A 21,262-nucleotide genomic window follows, 5' to 3' on the forward strand; every position below is an offset into this window, starting at 1 on the left:
CTAATTCAGAAGCTCCTACAAAAAGATAATCCATCAGCGAAATAAAGAGAGGGCATCAGACAAGTCACAGGGAAGGCTGTATAAGATTTAAGCACACACACACACACACACACACACACATACAATACATGCAACCTCACCAGTAATCAGGGGAATAAAAATGAAATTGAGATCTTTTTTTTCCTATTATATACGAAAAAATTTTAAAGGACTGATAATATCTAGTGTTGGACAAACAGTGAAGTAATCTCACTCACTTGCTGTTGATGGAAGTAAAGGTTGGGACAGTCCTTCCGGACCATTATTTCCCACTACTATCAAACATTAAAAGCACAAGGGCTTCCCTGGTGGCGCAGTGGTTGAGAGTCCCCCTGCCGATACAGGGGACGCGGGTTCGTGCCCCGGTCGGGGAAGATCCCACATGCCGCGGAGCGGCTGGGCCCGTGAGCCATGGCCACTGAGCCTGCGCGTCTGGAGCCTGTGCCCCGCAAATGGAAGAGGCCACAACAGTGAGAGGCCCGCGTACCGAAAAAAAAAAAAAAAAAAAAAAAAAGCACAAATAATCCTTCTCAGAAATCTATTTTAATAAATATGCGATGCTTAAGGAGGTGTGTAGGTTGGTTCATTTTGCGGGGTTATTTGGAGTAGGAGAAAAATCAGGGTAAGTTAAATGTATAACAGTAGGAGGCTGGTTAAATAAATGATGACACAGGCCTCTTATGAAATACCATGAAGCTGTTAAAAGAAGAAAGCGGAGCCGTGTGTACTGTGACATGAGGGAAAGTCCGTGCTGTTTCGTTGAGTAAAAAGGCAGGGGTTAAAAATAATGGGTGGTTAAGTTCCACTTTTATTTTTAAGATCATGTATATGTTTCTTTACATATGCATGTTTGTATATAATTGTACATGTGTATATATACACATTTATGTTTATATGCGTGCATAATATCAGACATAAATATATATACACACGTGTGGATATATGGGCAAATCTATATATTTGGGCAAGTTGCCAAACTTTTCCGTGCCTCAGTTCTTCATTTATAAAATGGAGATTATATATATTATATATTTGCATAGGTCTAGAGAAAGGTCTGCAAGGATTTATACACCAAGGTTTTGAGAGATTAGTGACGAAAGGCACACTTTATTTTACTGTCACATTTTGATACTGTCTCGCTTTCAAAGGGTATGAACCAATTTTGTAAGTGAAACAATAAAAATTTTTTTAAAGGGGAGAATTTATGACTCTCTCCCACCCTTTCCCCTCGCCCCCCCCCCCCCCCCCCCCCGCATGAAAAGCCCCTCCCCTGCCAGGCCCCTGGCTGGGGCTGGGAGCAGAAAGCACTGCCTGGGGCAGTCCATGCCTTGGGAGCAAAGAGCTCCTAGGCGAGGACCTGCAAACCTTAGGTCCCAGCTCCGAGGTCCCTGTCTGATGGCTGTGTGCCCTTGGGTAAGTCACAGTTTACTGAGAGCCTCTAAGGAGACCCCTGTAGGTCACATTTCCTCATTTCCTGAGAACCAGGGAGGAGCCCCCGAAGGGAGGAATCAGGTATATCTCACCTCCTCCTTCCCTGCCCACCCCTGAGATCTTACTACAGAGAAGGAGGTCTGGGTAGGTGTAGGGCCCAGGGGTCACGGCAGGGAGACCTGTGACCCTCCTGTGACCCATGGGGGTCTGTCCTCTCCACCCTGCAGGATCGTGTGTGAGATGGGGGAGGCCAAGCCCAGCCAGCACGCCGGCTTCGTGGAGATCTGTGTGGCTGTGTGTCGGCCCGAGTTCATGGCCAGGTCGTCGCAGCTCTATTACTTCATGGTGAGTCCCGGCCACCAACGGCCTGGCCAGGCACAGGCCACAGACCTCTTTACCATGATTGCTGAGCCCTTCTAGACCTCTGTGGGCAAACCCAGGCCAAAGTCGTGGGAGTCCCGTCCTGCAGCGCTTGAGAGCACAGCCTTGGAAGTCGGGAAGACCTGGATTCACATCCTGGCTAGGCTGGGCTGGGCTGGGCTGCAGCTCCAGGGAAGTTGCTTTGGCTCTCAGGCCCCAATGTCCCCTTCTGGCCGAGTGTCAGCGTGACACGGTGGGTGAGAGTGTGGGCTGTGCATGGGGACTCCTGGGATTTGAGCCCTGGCTCTGCCTCTTATTAACTGGGTGGACTTGGGCTAGTTGTTTAATTTTCTGTGCCTCAGTGTCTCCATTTGTAAAATGGGGATGATAATACTAAGCATCTGTCCCACAGTATTACTGTGAAAATTAGATAAAATAGATTTATCACCTCTAGTGTCACTGCCTTTACGATTTCTGTGACTGCCACCATGACTGCTGTGCCCTGCCCTTTGCCTGTGTGCTGGCACCCCACCACTTCCATCCCATTATCCCCAGTCATCCCACCTTCCTCACTCACCATCGTCCTATGCCTAACTTACTCCCTCTCGCCCCAACACCCTTCCCCACACTTCCCTCCCCACCCCAAGGCCTCTCTGCAGATCTCACCCCTGCCCTCACATTCCCTCCAGCCTGGACCCTCCCTGGCCCCTGAAAAGGGTACCGGACCAGCCCTGGTGAGGGGTTCTGTGAACAGGGGGACTTGGGAACCTCCCTGCCTTGTGACGACAGGGATGCTGGAGACATGAGCACATCCCCTGCTACATACATCACATCATTGCCAAAACTGTTTTACCGTCCAGTTAACTTCTCGGGTTAATGCCAGATGTGATGAGATCATTTCCTCATGATCCTGAGCTGCTTTTGGAAGCTGGAAACCTGAAATGATGGATTTTATGACTGGGGGTCAAATGCCCGGAAATATGTCATAGAAGCCCATTTTTCTCCTTCCTTCCTTCCTTCCTCCCTCTTCTTTCATCTGCCTTCCTTCTCTTTCTTCTTCCTCCCTTTAACTGACAACCACGTATCACCTTGCACAATACCTCTCCCTAGGTTATTTGATAAATACTTGCTCAATTGGTTGCATTTTATAATATAGCTTGATGGGCCTGGCTTGCAGGTGTGACAGTGATGACTCAGACCCCATGCAGCCCCTGCCCCAGGAGGCCCACAGTCCAGAAGGACAGAGGAGATGAAGGACTTGCACACGATGTGACTGGGCGAGGGGGGTGGGTGGCGGTGAACCTGGGAGGGATGTGCCTCAGATGCCCCTCTCTGCCTGGGTCCTGACCTCTGCAGTGCTCCTTCTCCACTCTTTGAAAGCTAGCCAACCTTATAAATATGGCTGTCACTAAACCCACACAGGAGCTCACTTAGAGGAACACACACGTCATGGATTTAGTGGATGTGTATAGTTTTACCTATTCGTTTAGCATTTGTACTCCCACCTTCTTCGGAAAGGGTTTGAAGGAATTTCCAAGTTAAACCCAATATACTTTAAGACAACTAGTGATGAATGTATATATATTTACATAAATGTATATGTATATATATAGTATATCATATATATATTTATATACACAGACGTTGTTATTCCAGCAGAGTTGAGATGAGAGGGAGAGAGAGACTGAGGTGGGTAGAGACACGGACAGCACTCCCCAAGCAGTTGAGAGGTGTGGCGTGGCATACGAAAATTTGGCATGAAATCTGGCTCTGAAATTACCTGGCAGCTGTGGTAAAAGGGAGGACACCGCTGCATGGCCAAAGCAAGCACTGGACTTCCTTGGCCAGTCAGTTACCTGGAACAGTTTTTATCCTGTGGTCTCTTGGCGGTGACAAAGCGAACGCTACCAGGAACGGCCGCTACTTCATTAAGCTGACGTTTCCTTTGGGCCTCAGCTGTCTCTGCTGTGTCTCCAGCCAGGCTTCTTACCTTTGTGACTAATTCAAAGGCCACCGCCCCCTGGATGTCCTGCCATCACCTCCCATGGCCCACCCGAGCTGTCAGCTCCCATAAACAGCGTGTCCCCCTCCCTTGCCCATTTCTGTCAGTGGCCTGTCACCGGGCCCACCATCTTGGTGGCCTGTGGCTCGGCTTCCCCTAATGCCTGATGTCAATCCCTCTATCACCATGTCCGGGATTCTTACTTTTCCCATTCCCTTTGCTACTGCAGTGGCCCCCTTAAATCCCTGCCGTTGGTCTGAACCCATTCTAGTCCAGCCACACCGGGGGATACCATTTTCATCATGTCAGCCCCCAGCTCAAGAAGAGCCCAGGGTGCCCTCTGCCTCTCGACTTGTCCAGGTTCCTTGGTCTGTTCTGCCCTGCCTATCCAATCCTTCCTCAAGCCTTCGAGTGGCCTGACTCCCTTCCCTTCTCTGTCTCCTTCTTCAGCTGCTCCTTCTTCTGTGATACCTGCTCTTGGGCTTAATTCATATGACACATATATGTGGTAGACAACCAAAAGCCCCTTCTGCTCTCAGGGAAGGTCTTGCCTGCGTGAGTGTTTCTACCCTGGGAGCAGGATGTGGTTGGATGTAAGGCATTAAGGGAAGGCTTCATGGAAGGAGCCAGAAGGAAAGGCAGGACCTAAGGCAGAATACAGTTTTCCATATGGATCTCGGGTAGCGGGAGGCTGTTCCCGGCATGAGGTGTGACATGGAGGGGCACCACGAGACGGGAGCAGAAGGGAGTGGGAGCAGGGGGTTGACGGGGACGAGGGGAACTCGGAGCAGAAGAGCAGCGAAGGTGCGAGTTGTTGCCACAAGGCGAAAATGCATTGGTCCAGTGGGTCCCTGGGACTCAGACTCGTACTTACTTTTCTATTGGAGGCACTATCCTGGCAATACACACCCGCTTGGGAAGAGCTGCGGGGGGAGAAATGGTGCCACGGACCCCAGTCTCCTCCCAGACCCCAGTTTGCATTAAGGACCTGGTCACTGAGCAACCCCCCCCCTCACTGCCGACAACAGAGCTCCGAGGGGTTCAGGGTGGGAATGAGGGGCAGAGGTCCCCCGTAAGTCATACCAGGGAGGCAGGAAGGACAGAATGCCCCTCTGTCGCACGCCCACCCACAACATCTCCGAGCCTTCACTGCCTTCCCACCCTGCTGGGCAGCTGGCAGGTGGCACTCTTGGGACCCCCATGGAAGCCCCTGGCGAGCCCCTTTTCAGGGGTGCCTCTCAGGGCCTGGGGATGCTGGGGAGCCCCTCCCAGTGCCGAGGTTTGGGTCTGCCTCAGTTTCCCTCCACAAATCGGGCCAGGCTCTGATGTGTGGGTTTATTCACTCAAAACCCTGACACCAAGGCCCATAGACCGCAGATCAGCACTCTTGGGCTGTTGCCAGTTCTATCCCTGGAGATCTCTGTAGAGGCAACACTTTTCCCCCCTTTGCCTCCATCCAGGGAGGGAGCCAAGGGAAGAGATGGCAGATAACGCCACATCTGATTTCCCACGCAGACCCGCTGGAAAATAGTTATGAAGCAAACCTTGAATAATGAATAGGTTCTCCCAACTTTAAAACATGTCTCCATATCATCCTCTCCCCACCCCCAGAGTAACTCAGCACCCAGCCAGCCCCACACAGGAGGGCCACTGCAAACCCATCAGGGTTCCTCACTTGTACCCCTTCCAGGACCCTCACCCCTAGGCTGCCAGGGAGCTTGTCCTCCTTTCCACGTTGCCCCTTACCCCTTAAGTAACTCCCTCACTTTCCCTTTCCTCTCCGGGGGGGTCAGCAGGAGCCAGGTCTGAAAGCTCTCCCTTTACAGACAGTGGGGCGGAGGCACCATCTGCGGGAAGTTAGAACCAGAAAACAGTCAGGCACCTCTGAGAGGACCACTTTTTGATTCTTTGAGATCAGAAAGGGTAAGTGACTTGTGCTGAGTCACACAGCACGGTGTAGGCAAAGCTGAGAAAGGAAGGCTCTTGCAGCAGTCTCATCCCCCACCCTAGCACGGGTCTCGGGTTGAGCCAGAGCCAGCATAAGCCGTTCCTCGGCTTGGCTTGGTGGGTGTCACGGGGCTTCCAGGTTTGGGATCTGCAGGGACCAGGTGGGTGGGCCCCGCGAGCGCGCCTGCGCTGAGCGGATGCCGGGCGCAGAGGTCCGCCTGTGTTCCCGTGGGTCCCTGCGTGTCCCCACACGTGTGCCCTGTGCGGGGACCGGGGCGCACACGTGCCAGGCCTTGGGGCTGCAGGCTTCGCTAGGGCTTCTCTTCTCCTCCCCTAGTGTTATCCATCAATCGAGGCCTCTCGGAGAGGAGGTTGCCTGCCCGCTCCGAGGAGCTGAGTGGGTTCAACTTTTGGTGCAGAATTCTTTAAGGGAGTAAGAGAAGAGAGAAATCTTCATTTAAATGCAGATACAGGCTTCTCACCTGGGACTTAGGAAAGTTTTTTCCATTAAAATGCTAATGAAAGAACAAACTGAGACTCCAAATCCTCAGCTCACAGATCCTCCCCCATCCCCACCCCCATCCCCAATCTGACTCTTCCCTCAATCCACTGACCCTTCTTTGCTTCTCCTCCTGGGTTTCCCTGGGGCTCACACATCTCATTGCTCTGGCCGCTGGGTGCTTTGGGCAGCTCTCTGGAGAGGCCTGTGGAAGGGGCAGCTTACCTTCCTGAAAGCGACCCTCGCTGGAGACTGGAGAGGTGGTGGAGAACTCCAGCTCTGGAGTCAGTTCTCAGGCCGCTTCTTTGCTCTGTGACCTTGGAAACTTTACTTAACATCTCTGAATCTTGTCTTTAAGATGGGTAATAATGCCTACCTTGTAGAATAGAATGGGTGATTTTTTAAAAATGTCTATCTCACTATAGATACACATAAAATATAAAGCCTGTCACTTAAAAGGTCACTACGTAGTAGCTAATATTATTATGACTGTTATTAGTGTAGAGGTGTACATGCTCGCCAGTCCCCACAGGCCTGGGTAAACTGAGCCTGCTCTCTGGGAGGCCGCCATGACTAAGGATTCCAGAAGGCGAGTGGAATCCGGGAGTGGGGTGCTGCCTCAGTCCTACCCAGGAGCATCCTCAGGCCAGATCCTTTCCTGCACAGACGCTGACTCTCTCAGACCTGAAGCCCAGCCGGGGGCCCATGTCCGGAGGCACACAGGTGACCATCACGGGCACCAACCTGAACGCAGGCAGCAACGTGGTGGTGATGTTTGGGAAGCAGCCCTGCCTCTTCCACAGGTAACTCACCTCAGGGCAGGCTCCAGGGTTCGCAGCTCAGACGGTGGGCGGGGCTGACAGGCAGCAGACTTCCGGCTAACCTTCTGGAGGTGCCTGCTCCTCCCTGAGGAAGTGGCCGTTCGCTTTGGGAGAGGACTTTCTGGGCATACTTGGCTGTGGCTTAGCCCGGGGACCTGCCCTTCCAAGGCAGGGCTTCCTGCCCTTCCAAGGCATGATGGGCCGTTCCAAGGCACCCCTTCCTTGGAACGGCCCATCATGCCGTTGCCCACCGTTTAGCCTTGGTGCCCGCATACCACCCACTGTGCAGGACCCTAGGGTTCCACGGGACACAGTTTGGAATCTAGGGCCCCTTCCCCCTGGGTTAGCTCCTGGCCAGCTGCTGCAGAGCCAGCCGGGACTGCCGAGAGCTGGCTGAGGTTGAACCTCCAGGGGCAGCCGACTTTCCCTTCCCTGGTTCCACCATCCAGTCCCAGGAGAGCACACCGTCCATGAGCCAGGAACCTGGGGCGGGGGTGAGGGTTGGGAGGGAGGCAGGACTAGAAGAGGTGTGGTTGGGGACATTCCCTGCGCCGCTGGCATGAGGTTCTGCAGAGAGAGATTTTCCTGGGAGAGAGCTATGCTGAGGGCTGCGACAGATCTGAAGTGAGGCCAGGCCAGGCCTTGCCTGAGCGTTCAAGAAAAAAATGGCTCTGACACTTGTTAAAATGGTAAAGAAGAGCTTGCTCAGGACTATTGCAATAGGTGTCAGGACTGTCGCAATGGAGAAAGAGAGTGGGCTTGACTCCAGATACGGCAGACAGCTGGGGATTTATAGCCAAGGGGCAGAGCAAGGGAGGCAGTGGATGGAAAATTACTAAGAGGAAACGAGGTTAGGGGGATTCTTGCTAAACCGACTTAACAGGACTCTTGCTGAAGGCAGTCAGGGTGACCAGACATCAAGGGTTAAGGAGGCGGAATTTGATCAGATATCAAGGGTACTCAGATATGGGGGGGTGGGTTTCTTGCCAAACTAAGTTAGCAGGATTCTTGGTAAAAATGGGGGTCAGCAAATCAAAGACAGGGCCTCAGGAAGAAGCCTAGTCAAAAAGGGGGCTCAGAGGAGCCCGTCTACAGTCTGGTCAAGGAGAGAGTCTTTGTCAGTAGTTCTCAGGGCTTTGTGTCGGGGCGCTGCTCCCCCACTGCCTCTGACGGGCCTGATGAACAGGGAGGGGCACGGGAGGGCCCCGACCCAGGACCACAGTGTCCCGCCCAACACCACCCAGGAGCCCAGCTCCCCATCTCCCTCCCGCAGACGCTCTCCGTCCTACATCGTGTGCAACACCACGTCCTCAGATGAGGTGCTGGAAATGAAGGTGATGGTGCAGGTGGACAGGGCCAGGATCCACCAGGACCTGTTCTTCCAGTACGTGGAGGATCCTACCATCGTGCGGATAGAGCCCGAGTGGAGCATCATCAGGTAGGGCCTGCCCTGACCTTGGGCTTCCCTCCTCGACCCTCCAAAGCCAGGGGAGTTCTGGGGCCCAGTCCTGCTGTGGGGACTGATGAACTGGGGGTGGTGGTTCAGAGCACCCCCCAGGTCAGACCTTCCTGGCGGGGCTGCCTCCTTCCACCGAAAGCACTCTGAGCAGGACCCGGCCCTGGGGGCCGATTTGAGGATTGCTGGGCACACTAGGAGGCCAGAAGGTGCTGCAGAGGGCATCCTGGTGGCCAGGCCCCTGCTGATGTCGGGGAAATGGCTGTATCAGGGGCCTCGGGGGGAGTGGACTTGGGCTCAGAAGGAGTGGGTGCAGCCCAGCTCCACTGCCTAGCAGGCAAGTGACCTTAAATTAGTTAACCTCCCCGGATCCAGGGTTTCTCACCAGTCAGCTCCCTCACGGGACACTGAGAGGATTACGTGAGGTACAAACACCCAGAGCGGTGCTGGCTCGTCTCCCCTCCCTCCTCAGCCCCTCTACCCACATCCCCCGTCCTCAGCCCTCCCCACCGTCTGCTTCGGCTCTGGAGGATGTCTGGGGTCAGGAGAAGATGGGGGGTCAATGACGAGTCCAGTCCAGAGAACAATCTTGTAAACCAGGGTCAGCAAACTCCAGCTGGGGGGCCAAAGCTGGCTGTCCGTCTGCTTTCGTAAATAAAGTTTTATTGGAACACGGCCATGCTCATCCAAATACGTTTTGTCTCTACTGCTTTCTCACCACTGCAGCAGAGCTGAGTAACTGCGACAGACCACATGGCCCCAGTGAGCCTAAAATATTTACTGCCTGGCCCTTTACAGAAAGAGTTTGCCACCGGGTCTTACACCCAAACACCAAAAGGCAGCCTTTGGGAGATGCAGCTTGGTTGTCCTCAGCAGTTAGTCTCTAAGGCCCAAGCCTTATAAGCTTTAGCCGTGACCTGAAAGCAGATACATATAAGACAGAGAGGGACAGAGAGCCTGTAAAAGCTAGTCCAGGATTTGCCCCCAGGGCCTGGTGAGTCCAGGAAGTTGGCACAGCCCCCTGTGCTTAGGCAAACTCTGGGGCTCCTGAAGGCGTTCACAGCCTGGTTTAATTCAGTTCTTCCTCGTGTCACTGGCGCAGAAATAGAGGTGTTGTCCCTCCTGGCACTCGGCAGTCACCCCCAGTCACTCTCACATCAAGAGGGAGGCTGGAGGTGCGTTCTGAAGGGGCCGGGGCTCCAGCGGTTTCACTGCAGTTAACGGAGTCTGGGATGGGGTGGGGCTTTGCAGAACACGTGGCTTTACACTGCTCGCAACAGCCTGGGTTACTGATGAGTGGCGATGGGTGATGGGGGCGTTCGATACACGTGTGTCGAATTGATGACCGAATAGATCGGGAGCTGGCTGGACACCAGAAGCTCATTCGCCAGCACTGCCGGGGCCGAGAGACTCTCTGGGTTTCGAGGAAATCTTCCTGCATGTGCATACGTGGGGTGGGGACTTGCTTCAGTGGGGACCGGTGGAGGGCGAGAGGAAGGGAGGGCAGGAATGGCGTGCAAAGGGGGGCAGATGAATGGAGGGGTAGAGATGAATGGGGCTGTCAAGGACTCTTTACCCACAAGCTTATAACCACTTACCTGTTTTAAATAGATTCTTCTCGATGATACTCCCCGATTGCAGATAACATAATTCATCACGTTCCTTTGAGTAGCCCCCAAGGAAGCTAGCCTCCATCCCACGCCAGCTTCTCAGTGGCCCTGAAGATAGGACAGTGGCATCCAGGTTTCCATTGAAAAGCTACCCAAAGACGTCTCCTAATCGCTTGGCGTTAGCAGTCCTTTGGCTGACTCCCCAGGGTGCGAGAGCCCTGGAGCATTTCAGATTTGCATTCTTACAGGAGGTTTCCTGAGTGGCTGGGCCTTGGCCTTTCCCATGTCCCAGCCGACTGAAGCCTCTAAGGTGGAAATGTGTGGTATGGTTGTCCTGGGGGAGGAGGCTGTGCTCAGACTTTGGAGGGTCTGGTGGAGGGTCTTCTGGAGCGAGGCGTCCCTTAGGCCAAGGCCAGGGTGAAGAAAATTCCCTGAGACTGGGGAGGACAGGGAAAGAGACGCTGGGAGACTGCAGAGAAGCAGCTGGCTCAGGTCAGGAGGCCTCGGGGGGCCAAGAGGGCCGTGCTACAGGCCCAGCCTCCGTGCAGTGTCCCCGCTCCAAACGAGCTCAGTGCAGGACGGCCGCGGACATCTGGTCATCACTGACTTCCCCTCGGCTGCTGAGGGCTCGTCATTATTATGCGGTCAGCTTGTCATCTTGTCCCCGTGAATGTTACCCTGCCCGCAGGTTATCATCGTCTTCCGCGCTGGGGTGCAGCCTGATAGATCATCATCGTCGTCATCGTCATCAGGCGCTGTTGCTATTCCTGTCCCTGTGTTTACACGCCTCCTTCTTTCTTCCCCACCAGTGGGAACACACCCATCGCCGTGAGGGGGACTCACCTGGACCTCATACAGAACCCCCAGATCCGTGCCAAGCACGGAGGGAAGGAGCACATCAATGTGAGTCCGGGACTGGTGGGGCTCACGGGGGGGCTGTGCACTCGGCGCGTGGCCGCCCTGAAGGGTGTGGGCTCTCCGAGGGCTCAGGCAGGCTTACCCCAGACACCAACGACCCGTCACGTGTGACGCCCCGGACACTGGGATGGCGGGATGGGGGAGCAGACATGAGGCCATTTCTACACTCTGGGGTACAGGCATGCAGGAGCAACCTCTTCGGGGTTTCTGGGGCTTCTTATTCTTAATAAGGGATGGAAGACCTTTATTCTTCCATCCTCTGACCCCCAGTGCCATTCCTTAGCTTAGAGATACCCTAGTGCCTGCCATGGGCAGGGCAGAGGTAGGTGTCAGCTGCAGAGCTTGTCCTTGAGTGCCCAGGTTGTGTGGTCCTGACTCCACTGGAGCTGTGGGGATCCACCCATGACCGTCCCGTGTCAACACCACGCTGTACGACGGCACTGAGGGAGAGCCGGCGGGTGTCTGGGGCTGCAGGTGTGCGGAGACACGCCACATAGCCCTCCCTCTCCGGCTCCACCCCAGCTCTGTGAGGTTCTGAATGCTACTGAGATGACCTGCCAGGCTCCCGCCCTCGCTCTGGGGCCTGACCACCAGTCTGACCTGACGGAGAGGCCCGAGGAGTTTGGCTTCATCCTGGACAACGTCCAGTCCCTGCTAATCCTCAACAAGACCAACTTCACCTACTATCCCAATCCTGTGTTTGAGGCCTTCGGTCCCTCAGGAATCCTGGAGCTCAAGCCCGGCACACCCATCATCCTAAAGGTAGAGTGAGATGGGAGGAAGGAGGCTGCTGTATGCAAGGGGAGGCTTTCCAAGTCACAGGAGGAGGCCGCAAGTCATGGGCTTCTGCCAGATCTTGTGGCAGGTGTCATTAGCTAGCAGAGGTTGTGTTATAGCCCAGACTATGGTAAATGTGCTCTTTGAGTTTGTATTGAGAGCTTCACTCTCTTTAGGGGCCACAGAAACCTGGTCAGGGCAGCTGGATCCACCCTGGCCATCTGACTCCCAGCTTTGGGCCCTGTGAGTCCAGGACTTGGGAGGTCAAAGGCTCATACTGCTTCCTCCTGTGCAGCCCTTTGCAAACCACCTTATAGGGCTTCTTTGGAGCATGGATAGAAAATTAATTTTAACTCATGTGACAATTTGAAGCAACTGGTAGTGACTGATGACAGCTCTGTGTTGAGAAGGATTCTGAAGCTGCCTTTGGGACAAGCTGAAAAGAGTGCCTTGATTATTGATTTCCCACTGAGGAAGGGGGAATAGTAGTATAGGTGTTGTGAATTTTTTGGACTTATTAGGGAAGGTGGCCTCTCCACCAGCTCCCCAGAAGGATGGGACCTCCAGGTGGGAGGACATGTCAGCCAGCCAGTAGCTGTGCTCCTGACTCTGGGGTGGGAACTTGGGCTTTCCTGTCCATGCAGGGCAAGAACCTGATCCCGCCCGTGGCTGGGGGCAATGTAAAGCTGAACTACACCGTGCTGGTCGGGGAGAAGCCGTGCACCGTCACAGTGTCGGATGTGCAGCTGCTCTGCGAGTCCCCCAACCTCATAGGCCGGCACAAAGTGATGGTGAGGCTGGCGGGACTCCACCCTGGATGGGCAGGCACTAAGGATGCGGTGGGGTGAGCGGTCCAGCTCCATCCTGGGCCACCAGGGCTTTCTGGGAGGGGATTCTGGCCTTCTTGAACTTTCCTCCTGGCTCTCCCACACTCCCAGTTCCTTCTCCTCTTTCCACTTCAGACTTCTTTCTTCCGTATTGTCATTCTTTCCATACTGGCTGGTGCTACAGTAAGGGCAACGCGAAACAGCATTCAGTGATGTGCTGTGTCACCTGTTAGAGGCAAGGGACCCTTCCAGGAGAGGACCATCGTTGACCCAGGCAGGACGTAATATCACGTCCTGTGCCTTTGTCATCTGTCCTCACAATGGGATGAGTCTTCGGGGATCCAGACTTCGATGGCACGTAGGCTTCTTTAGATCCCAGCTGAGTGCTGTTTCCTCATGAAGACAACCGAGTTCACTCCCGAATAATATAATGTGTGGTTTTCCCAGTTGTGGGGGTGGCCTGCGCTGAGCTGTTCACCCCCACTCCCTCCACCCCAGGTGCCCTTGTCTGCTTTTACAGCCAGCAATGACTCTCCTCCCTGGAGCCATTTCCCTCACGCAACCCTGGTCACCAGCTCACGGGTGGCTTGGGACCCTTGCCTAGGATGTTCTGTGCCCACACCCAGCTCCGTCTCCCCCCCGCGTGTCCCCCCAGGCCCGAGTCGGTGGCATGGAGTACTCCCCGGGGATGGTGAACATTGCCCCGGATAGCCCGCTCAGCCTGCCCGCCATCGTTAGCATCGCCGTGGCCGGCGGCCTCCTTATCATCTTCATCGTGGCCGTTCTCATCGCCTACAAACGCAAGTCCCGGGAGAGCGACCTCACGCTGAAGCGGTTGCAGATGCAGATGGACAACCTGGAGTCCCGCGTGGCCCTGGAGTGCAAGGAAGGTCCGGAGTGGCAGGGGGCGGGGCGCGAGTGCGTGCACGTGCTGGGAGTGCGTGCGAGTGCGTGCACGTGCGTGCGAGCGCGTGCATCTCACACACCCGCAGCGGTGGGCGGCGGGCGGCGCTGGGCCTGGGTCTCCCGCCTCCAGAATCTCTGCCTCAAGTCAGGCCGGAATCATTTCAGACCCCACTAGAGTCGTGTCCAGCCCAGGATCCCGGCCGGGTGAGTTTTGCCCTCTCCTCTGGGGGAGACCCGGAGGTGCCCTGCCATGACGCACTCAAGCAGTCTTCAGCTCTCTTCTTTCAGAAGGTGAGGCTGGAGGGCTGATCTGAGACTTAGAGGAAAGAGCGTTTTACAGCTTGTATTTTAAAAAATTACCAACACCACCATGAAGTGAAATCAGCCGCACTAAATCCAAGAAGGAAGTGTAGAAGTCAGACTCTTGTCACCCCCAGGAGATCATTCGTGAGTCACCCTGGGAGGGTCTGAGCTGATTCTTCGTGTAGATTTATACGCGGAGTAATCAGCCTGTACCTGGGGCTCTGGCGTTCCCACCAGGGAGGCCGTGGCTCTCTAATGGGGAAGCGGGTCCCTTCCATCCTCTCTCCACATCCTCAGCTGTCAACACAGCATCCGCCTTGTGGGACTGTTAATTACTGCCTTTTACTATATTTACGCTGCTTAATTTTTTTCTCTGCAATGTACTCTTCCCTCTAATTAGGTGTAGTGATTAGAATCTCTTTTATGTGCTAGGCGTGAGGCCTTGAATGTCGGAGATGCTCAGTGACTTGAAGGAAAGCTGCAGACCTGTAAAAAGCTAGCTCCCTCCTTTTCCTCCCCACCAGCTGAGCACCCCAACTGGGAGGGGGCAGCAGGGGCAGTGTGAAGCCAGGTTCCTCTTGGAACGTTCCAGAGAAGGAGGAATTAGCAGTCACAAAGGGAGTCCTGACTCGGGGACACCAGGGGAGGGCCTTGGCTTCTAGCTCGGGAGAGGCTGTCTCACATGGGTGGGAAGAGAGATGATAGAGCAAAGGACACGTAGGATTCGCCTTGAAAGTGTTTTCCAGAGGCGCCCCGAGCTGGCTCTTGAACGCTGAAAGGGCATCCTGGGTCCAGGGAAGGCGACTTCCCGAAGCCTTGACGGTGAGTCAGGCCGTCAGCCACATACAGACTCCGAAGAGGCCCAGCCTGGCCCCCGCTCAAGGCCCGACCTTTGGATATATAAACACACACACATGCGTGCACACGGACACTCACTGACACCCACTCAGGCGGTCACTCATGCCCTCACACTCATGCCCATGCACGCATTCCCACAAACACACACACGTGTGTTTCTCACTCAGCCCACATGAGTTCTCATCACGGTTTTTGGTGACGGTACATGCCAGAAAGGCTCACTGACTCCCCTTTCACACGTATTGGTGTAGGTTCCACTCAGATGTGTTAGGGTTACTCTACCTTCGGAGTCACTTTTCTTGACGAGGTCCCCCCACGTCAGTGTGAGCAGAGATGCAGAAAGAGAGCAGCACAGGAGGGGTCTGCAGCAGCCTCTCTAGGGGTCCCGGCGCCATCCCCGTTGTCAAACCAGAGCTACTGGTATCCTCACGGCCCGGAGACCCAGTGTCCCCAAGCAGGAGGTCAGCACCGCAGGGTGTGGTGAGGTCCTGCTGGCAGCAGCTGGGCAGCCGTGTTGTGGTCACGTCGTCAGCAGAGACCACTGGGTGCCGGGCTGGCTTTTCGAGGGCCTTGGAGCTACACTGGGCTTGTGAATTCCTTCTGAGCCCACAAAGTGGTTTTTCCTTATTCTTGTCTATGTAAATAGAAAGAAGTATTGTTTAGTCGATATCCACTGGCTGTTCTCTGCAGGCATGTATTAACCCATCTTGTGTGTGTGTGTGCGTGTGCGTGCGTGTGCTTGCATGCATGTGTGTACATGTGCGTTTGCGTGTGCTAAGGGAAAAAATGGGAGAAGGAGGGGCTGAGCACATTACCTCTGACAACCTCCCAGGGTGGACGGCTGTACCCAGGACAGAGAGTGGTCACACGGCTGTGTAACAGTGGGTCCGTGTGTGGAACTTTCTCGGGGGCCGGGGGGTGGTCTTGCAGCTTCGTGACCATGCCGGAGGCCTGGGCTGTCTCCGCAGACAGCGGTACCTATATGCAGATCATAATTCACCATTGAGTAGCATGACCTTGAGAAAGGAAGGACAAAGAGACACCCTGCATATTTATCCAGAAGGGATATATCAGTGGGGCAAGAGCCCTCATCTGGCCCCATTTGGTGGTTTGATGGCTCCAGTAAGCTGCATGGCCAAGAACTGGGACTTCAGAAGAAACAGTTCTTAACTCCTATAAGGAAACCCACTGTAAAACACAGAATCTGAAACAGACTCTCCATCACTGGAACCGCCTCCTTCACTCCCTCTGTCCTTCGATATCACCCCTAATCCCTAGCATATTTTGCAAGCCAAAGCCCTCATCTTCAGAGGGGGAGGCCCTCCTGGCCCTAGCAGCAGCTCAGATCTGTGGACAGCCTGCCCCACATTCATGTTTTGGAAGGGATTTGGCCCAAGACAAGCTTCCTTGTGCTGCATCTTTCTCCCATACCTACATCGTTCACCTCAGCTACGTAAAACATCCCCCTCCTCCTCATTCCTGCGCTACTCGGGTCCACTGTGCGGGTCTCCGGGGGCCTGGGAGAGGGTTCTGAGTGTTCCGAGGCGGCGTAGCTCTTGGGCCCCATCCAGCAGTCTCACGGGCTTGTCTTTGTGCCAGCCTTTGCCGAGCTGCAGACGGACATCCACGAGTTGACCAGTGACCTGGACGGAGCTGGGATTCCCTTCCTGGACTACAGAACCTACACTATGCGAGTGTTGTTCCCGGGAATTGAAGACCACCCTGTCCTCCGGGACCTCGAGGTGAGAAGCAGTTCTGTGGCCAAGTCCTTTCCCGTTGTGGTGTTAGTGCAGAGAGACACAATGGTGACCAAGTCCAGCCACCTCATTCAGAGGAGGGTCAGCTGAGGCCAGGGAGGGGACGAGGGGTGGGCCTTGCCCAAGGGGTGGTGCCAGCTTGCCCCGCCGTTGCTGCCAGCCCGTCCTTTGGGAGGAAAGGGAACTCAGAGCAGAGGTGGGAGTAGGGCTTTGGGTCTTAGGGGGTCATAAATCCCTTGAGAATTGGATGGAAGCTGAAGACCCTCTCCTCAGAAAAACTGTCCATAGACACAGAAACGGGAAATCTGGCAAACGATGTAGGAAGTTCACGGACCCTTGTTTAAGAAACCACGATATAAGGGATTTCACCGCTTAGTTGGTGCTCAGTAAATAAATGTGGGAAAGATAAGGGCTGCACTCAGGACGAAGGTGGGAATGTGAATGATAAGAACATCACTGCCTTTGTACCAGCAGGGACCTCATCTTGTGAACATTTTATCCCACTTAGTGTCTAGCATAGTGTCTGGCTTAAGCATATATTTGTATTATGCTTTGTTCTGAAAGGGATTTGGAATGACTTATAAATACCAGAGAAATGTGAGAAATAAAAATGAGGAAACCGGGGCACAACGATCATCATAAGGAATAATTACCCTGAGTTGACTGTTGACTAACATCCTGGGCCAGTTTTCAGTACTTTACACATGTGCATCGATTTAACCTCCCAAGAGCCCTCCGAAGCAGGTACACCCATTTCACAGGTGAAAACACTAAGGCCACACAACTGGGAGGGAGCGGGGCAGGGATCTAGTCCAGCAGGGAGACTCCAGAGTCTATATTCCTAAGGGCAAGCCTGTGCACGTGACTTCTGAGGGGCTGTGTCCGTGTCATGCCCTACGGCTCTGGAGACTTATTTGGATGGATCAAAAATCTTTTTGGCCAAAACACCACGGAAAATAAGACTGATTCCATATTTATATTGTCCGTAACATAGAAACAGACCTGTCACTCCGGAGTGGCACAGTTAAGTAGGTACTGACCCCCTGGGAATGTCTGCATGGGTTCTCCAAGGGGACGTAGAGGCTGTGTCCCTCTGCAGGAAATGCAGCAAGTCCCCAGGGCCCTTGGGCCCCCCCCCCCCCCCACATTTCTCCAACTTGATTGTGGAATGAAGAGTGTGTGTGTGTGTGTGTGATTTTTGTGTAGACTGTGCATACCTCATTTATCCTTGTAATTCTGGCTTCCAGCAGAGTGCTTGGCACATAGTAGGCACGCGGGAAGTGTTGAATGATGTGAATAAATGAATGTCTGTGTGTCGCCTGAATTAGGGTGGAGATGGCAGTCCTAGGAAGGCAAGTTGTGTTTGAACGTCCCCACACCCCTCAAAATAAGAATTCAACTAGGATGAGTATGTAAAGTTATTTTCTCTTTTTCATTAGCTCAAAATTCCAAGTAGATTTGCTTTAAGCATTTAACCTTTTTTTTAAAAACATCTTTATTGGAGTATAATTGCTTTACGATGTTGTGTTAGTTTCTGCTCTATAACAAAGTAAATCAGCTATATGTACACATATATCCCCATATCTCCTCCCTCTTGCATCTCCCTCCCACCCTCCCTATCCCACCCCTCCAGGCGGTCACAAAGCACCGAGCTGATCTCCCTGTGCTATGCAGCTGCTTCCCACTAGCTGTCTGTTTTACATTTGGTAGTGTCTATATGTCCATAAGCATTTAACTTTTAAATCAGATTTTCTGAGACCATTTCCAAGCTGGCATCCCTGTAGGGCAGCCCGAATACTTTGGAGCGGGCTGGGAGACAGCCTTCTCCCACACAAGGTGTTTTCTTGATGGACACACACACACTCCACACTGCTTTCCCAACCAGTCCTATGGCCCATATTGTAAATCATGCCACGTCCTATCGTATGGTCTTGTTTCTCATTTGATCCCGTTTATCTTATGGCTTTCCCACCTGCCCTTGCATCTCCATAGATGTTTAGATTCTCAGGCCTGACTTGGCACTGATGTAGCACACACCCAAGGGCAGTGCACTCGCAAGGGCTGCCCAGGGCAGCGGAGGGGAGCTCCAGGGCTCATCCCCCCACAGGATGCTGTGGGAGGGTGCAGGTTGAACACGGCACCGCTCCAGACGGCACCGACCATATGCGGCACTTCCTGGACGCGTGCAGTGCACGACCTGCCTCACTGTCTCTAGCAGCCCTCTTTGCCCGAGACCAGCATCCTAATGACTCCCTCTCATTGCCTTTCTGAACTGTACCAGGCCCCGTGCTGAAAGCTGGTGGCATCCCCACCCAGCGGCACTTCCCCGGGCCTTTCCTCCAGGGCTAGTTTTCTGAGAGAAACTGCTGCCCAGCTCCTAGGCTTAGTCCTCAGCAAGGTGCGCAGCCCAGGAGCCCTGCCCAGCGAGCTGGGCGCCCTCAGAGCGCTGCTCGGAGCCAGCTCCCTCCTCCCCTGTGTGCTGCCCTGGCCCTGCCTGCCTTGTTCCCAGGCATCTGAGGCACCCCTCACCGGAGGCTTCTGGGGCTGCAGAGTGAACCGCAGCAGACTCCCACCCCTGCCCAGAAAGCTTCAGGAGCCCTTGTTCCGTACGGTCCAGAGACCCACAGTGTCTTCACTTCACTGGGACACCACCCACCCCGCAGGCTGGACACACACTCACCAGGGCACGTGCAGATCTGCACCACCAGGAGTCCCTGACTCCCCTGCCCCGCCCAACGGTCAGGGGCTGTGGGATGAGCCCAGCCCTTGGAGGGCTGCCCAAGAAGGCCTCTGAGAATCGGGGCTGCTGGGTTCTGATGATTACCTGACCAGCCTGTATGACTCCCCAGATGCTCCCTGGGTGGACTCCTCACGTCTGCCCGAGACTGTTCCCATGGGCCCCGTTACAAGTCACAGCACGTCCTACCGTGGCCTGATTCCTCATCTGGCACGTTAGAATTTCCCCTCAAACCTGAGGCTTCTCTCTTGTCCTTGCCTTTATCACAAGGGGAGACTTTCTCGTCCCATCCTTCTGCTCAGGATGGCAGCTTCACCGATTTCCCTGAGTTGGAGACCACGAGACGGCTAATCGTCAGGCATGGGCTCTGAATCAAGCGGGTCACACAGATTTTTTTAAGTTCTGGTGAAATATACATAACATAAAATTTACCATTTCAGCCGTTTTTAAGTGTACAATTCAGTGGCCTTCAGTTCACCCACATCACTGTCCGTCACTACAGTCTATCTCCAGAACTCCTCCATCTTCCCCAGCTGAAACTGTACCCATCGAACAGTAACTCCCCACTCCCCCTCCCCTGCAGCCCCTGGCAACCACCATTCTACTTTCTGTGTCTGTGAACTTGGCTAATCTGGGTACCTCCTATAGGTGGAATCATACAGTACTTGGACCTTTGTGACTGGTTTACTTCACTTAGTAAAATCTTTTCAAGGTTCATCCTTGTTGTACCACGTGACAGAATTTCTTTCCTTTTAAGACCGAATAATAGCCCATGGTGTGTGGAGACCACATTTTATTTATCCGTTCATCTGTCTGTGGATACTTGGGCCGCTTCCACCTTTTGGCTAGTGTGACAATGCAGCTATGAACATGGGCGTACAGATATCTGTTTGAGCTCCTGCTTCCATCTTTTGGGGCATATACCAAGAATAGAAGACTTTTTCATTTCCATTGAACTCATTAATTAATTTCTTACAGACAGAAATCGACTTTTACTGTTCCACATTAGCTTGGGGCTATGTGAGATCCAGCCTCCTTTGTAAGATCCAGAGATCTTGTGTGGATGGTTCTCTTCTTATGTGTTTCCAACCTCTCCCTGCCACTGGAATAGTTTCTCTCTATTGGTTTTCCGGGTTTGGAAACATTCCTAGGGAAGCCATTGACTAATCTAAAGCAGGGTTTGCACCTTTTCAGGCACTGGGATGGGCATGGTAGGTGCGTGTGAAGAAGATGGGGTCCTCTGGCTCTAGGCTGTCCTGGAGGTTAGGCTACCAGGCCTCTCTTCTGTGACCGTCTGGTGCAGTCCAGGCATTTGGGTGAGGGGTTGCCCAGGCACTGATCACACACCAGTTCTTCAAAGACAGAGAGCAAACAGTAACCACACACCTCATTTTCCACCTATATCATTGCCTCCTAAACTCTAACCTGTTGGGTTACAGTGAAAATTTACTATCCAGTTTTATAGTCGCAGACTTCAACTAAATTATCGAATCGTCTGGTGAATAAAGAAAGTCTTGTTTCAGGGTGCCGTCTGCTTAGGGAGTAGGGGTGCAAGTTACACAGGGGAACTGTTCTAGATACTCTCTACCAAGGCACTTCCCTCCATCCCCTCTTCCTGAAAGGGGGAGAAAATGCCTACTTTCCACACCTAGACACTGTGCCAATGCATTAGGTACCTTGGAAACTCTGGGGCAAGAGGGATCAGTGGAAACAGCCAATGGAGGAGAGGCAGGTAATAAAACTTCTGCTGTTTAAGCGCGCTCTGTGTGCGCTGAGCACTTTACACACGTTATCTCATTTAATGTTCTTGAAACATTATGACGTAGGCACTCATATTCTCATTTTATAGATGAGGCAGTAGAGCCCGGAGGTGACAGGGCTTTCCTCCATGTACGAGTCTGTTAGTCTCTCTGATTCCAAACCCCATGCTGCTACAGGGATGTTCTTTCCCTGCAGGTAGCTTCGCTAAACCCTCCTTCCCAGGGCCCTGAGCCTTGCTGCCCAGAAGGAGCGT

General features: G+C 53.7%; 1 protein-coding gene across 4 annotated transcripts in view; it reads left to right on the top strand.

Moving 5' to 3' along the window:
- The window catches only part of PLXNA4 (plexin A4), a 373,377-nt gene that overhangs the window by 314,272 nt on the left and 37,843 nt on the right, over positions 1-21,262 (top strand). For 3 of the 4 annotated variants that reach the window (XM_032643651.1, XM_032643653.1, XM_032643652.1), the window contains 8 exons: positions 1,698-1,815; positions 6,945-7,081; positions 8,373-8,537; positions 10,975-11,068; positions 11,606-11,845; positions 12,505-12,651; positions 13,343-13,577; positions 16,354-16,496. In XM_032643651.1, coding sequence (XP_032499542.1) covers positions 1,698-1,815; positions 6,945-7,081; positions 8,373-8,537; positions 10,975-11,068; positions 11,606-11,845; positions 12,505-12,651; positions 13,343-13,577; positions 16,354-16,496 — 1,279 coding nt within the window. Of the gene's footprint in view, positions 1-1,697; positions 1,816-6,944; positions 7,082-8,372; positions 8,538-10,974; positions 11,069-11,605; positions 11,846-12,504; positions 12,652-13,342; positions 13,578-16,353; positions 16,512-21,262 lie in introns of all 4 variants that reach the window. The other variant, XM_032643655.1, reaches the window with a different exon arrangement.

This window comes from Phocoena sinus, chromosome 9 (assembly GCF_008692025.1).
Source record: "Phocoena sinus isolate mPhoSin1 chromosome 9, mPhoSin1.pri, whole genome shotgun sequence".
Taxonomy (NCBI): domain Eukaryota; kingdom Metazoa; phylum Chordata; class Mammalia; order Artiodactyla; family Phocoenidae; genus Phocoena; species Phocoena sinus.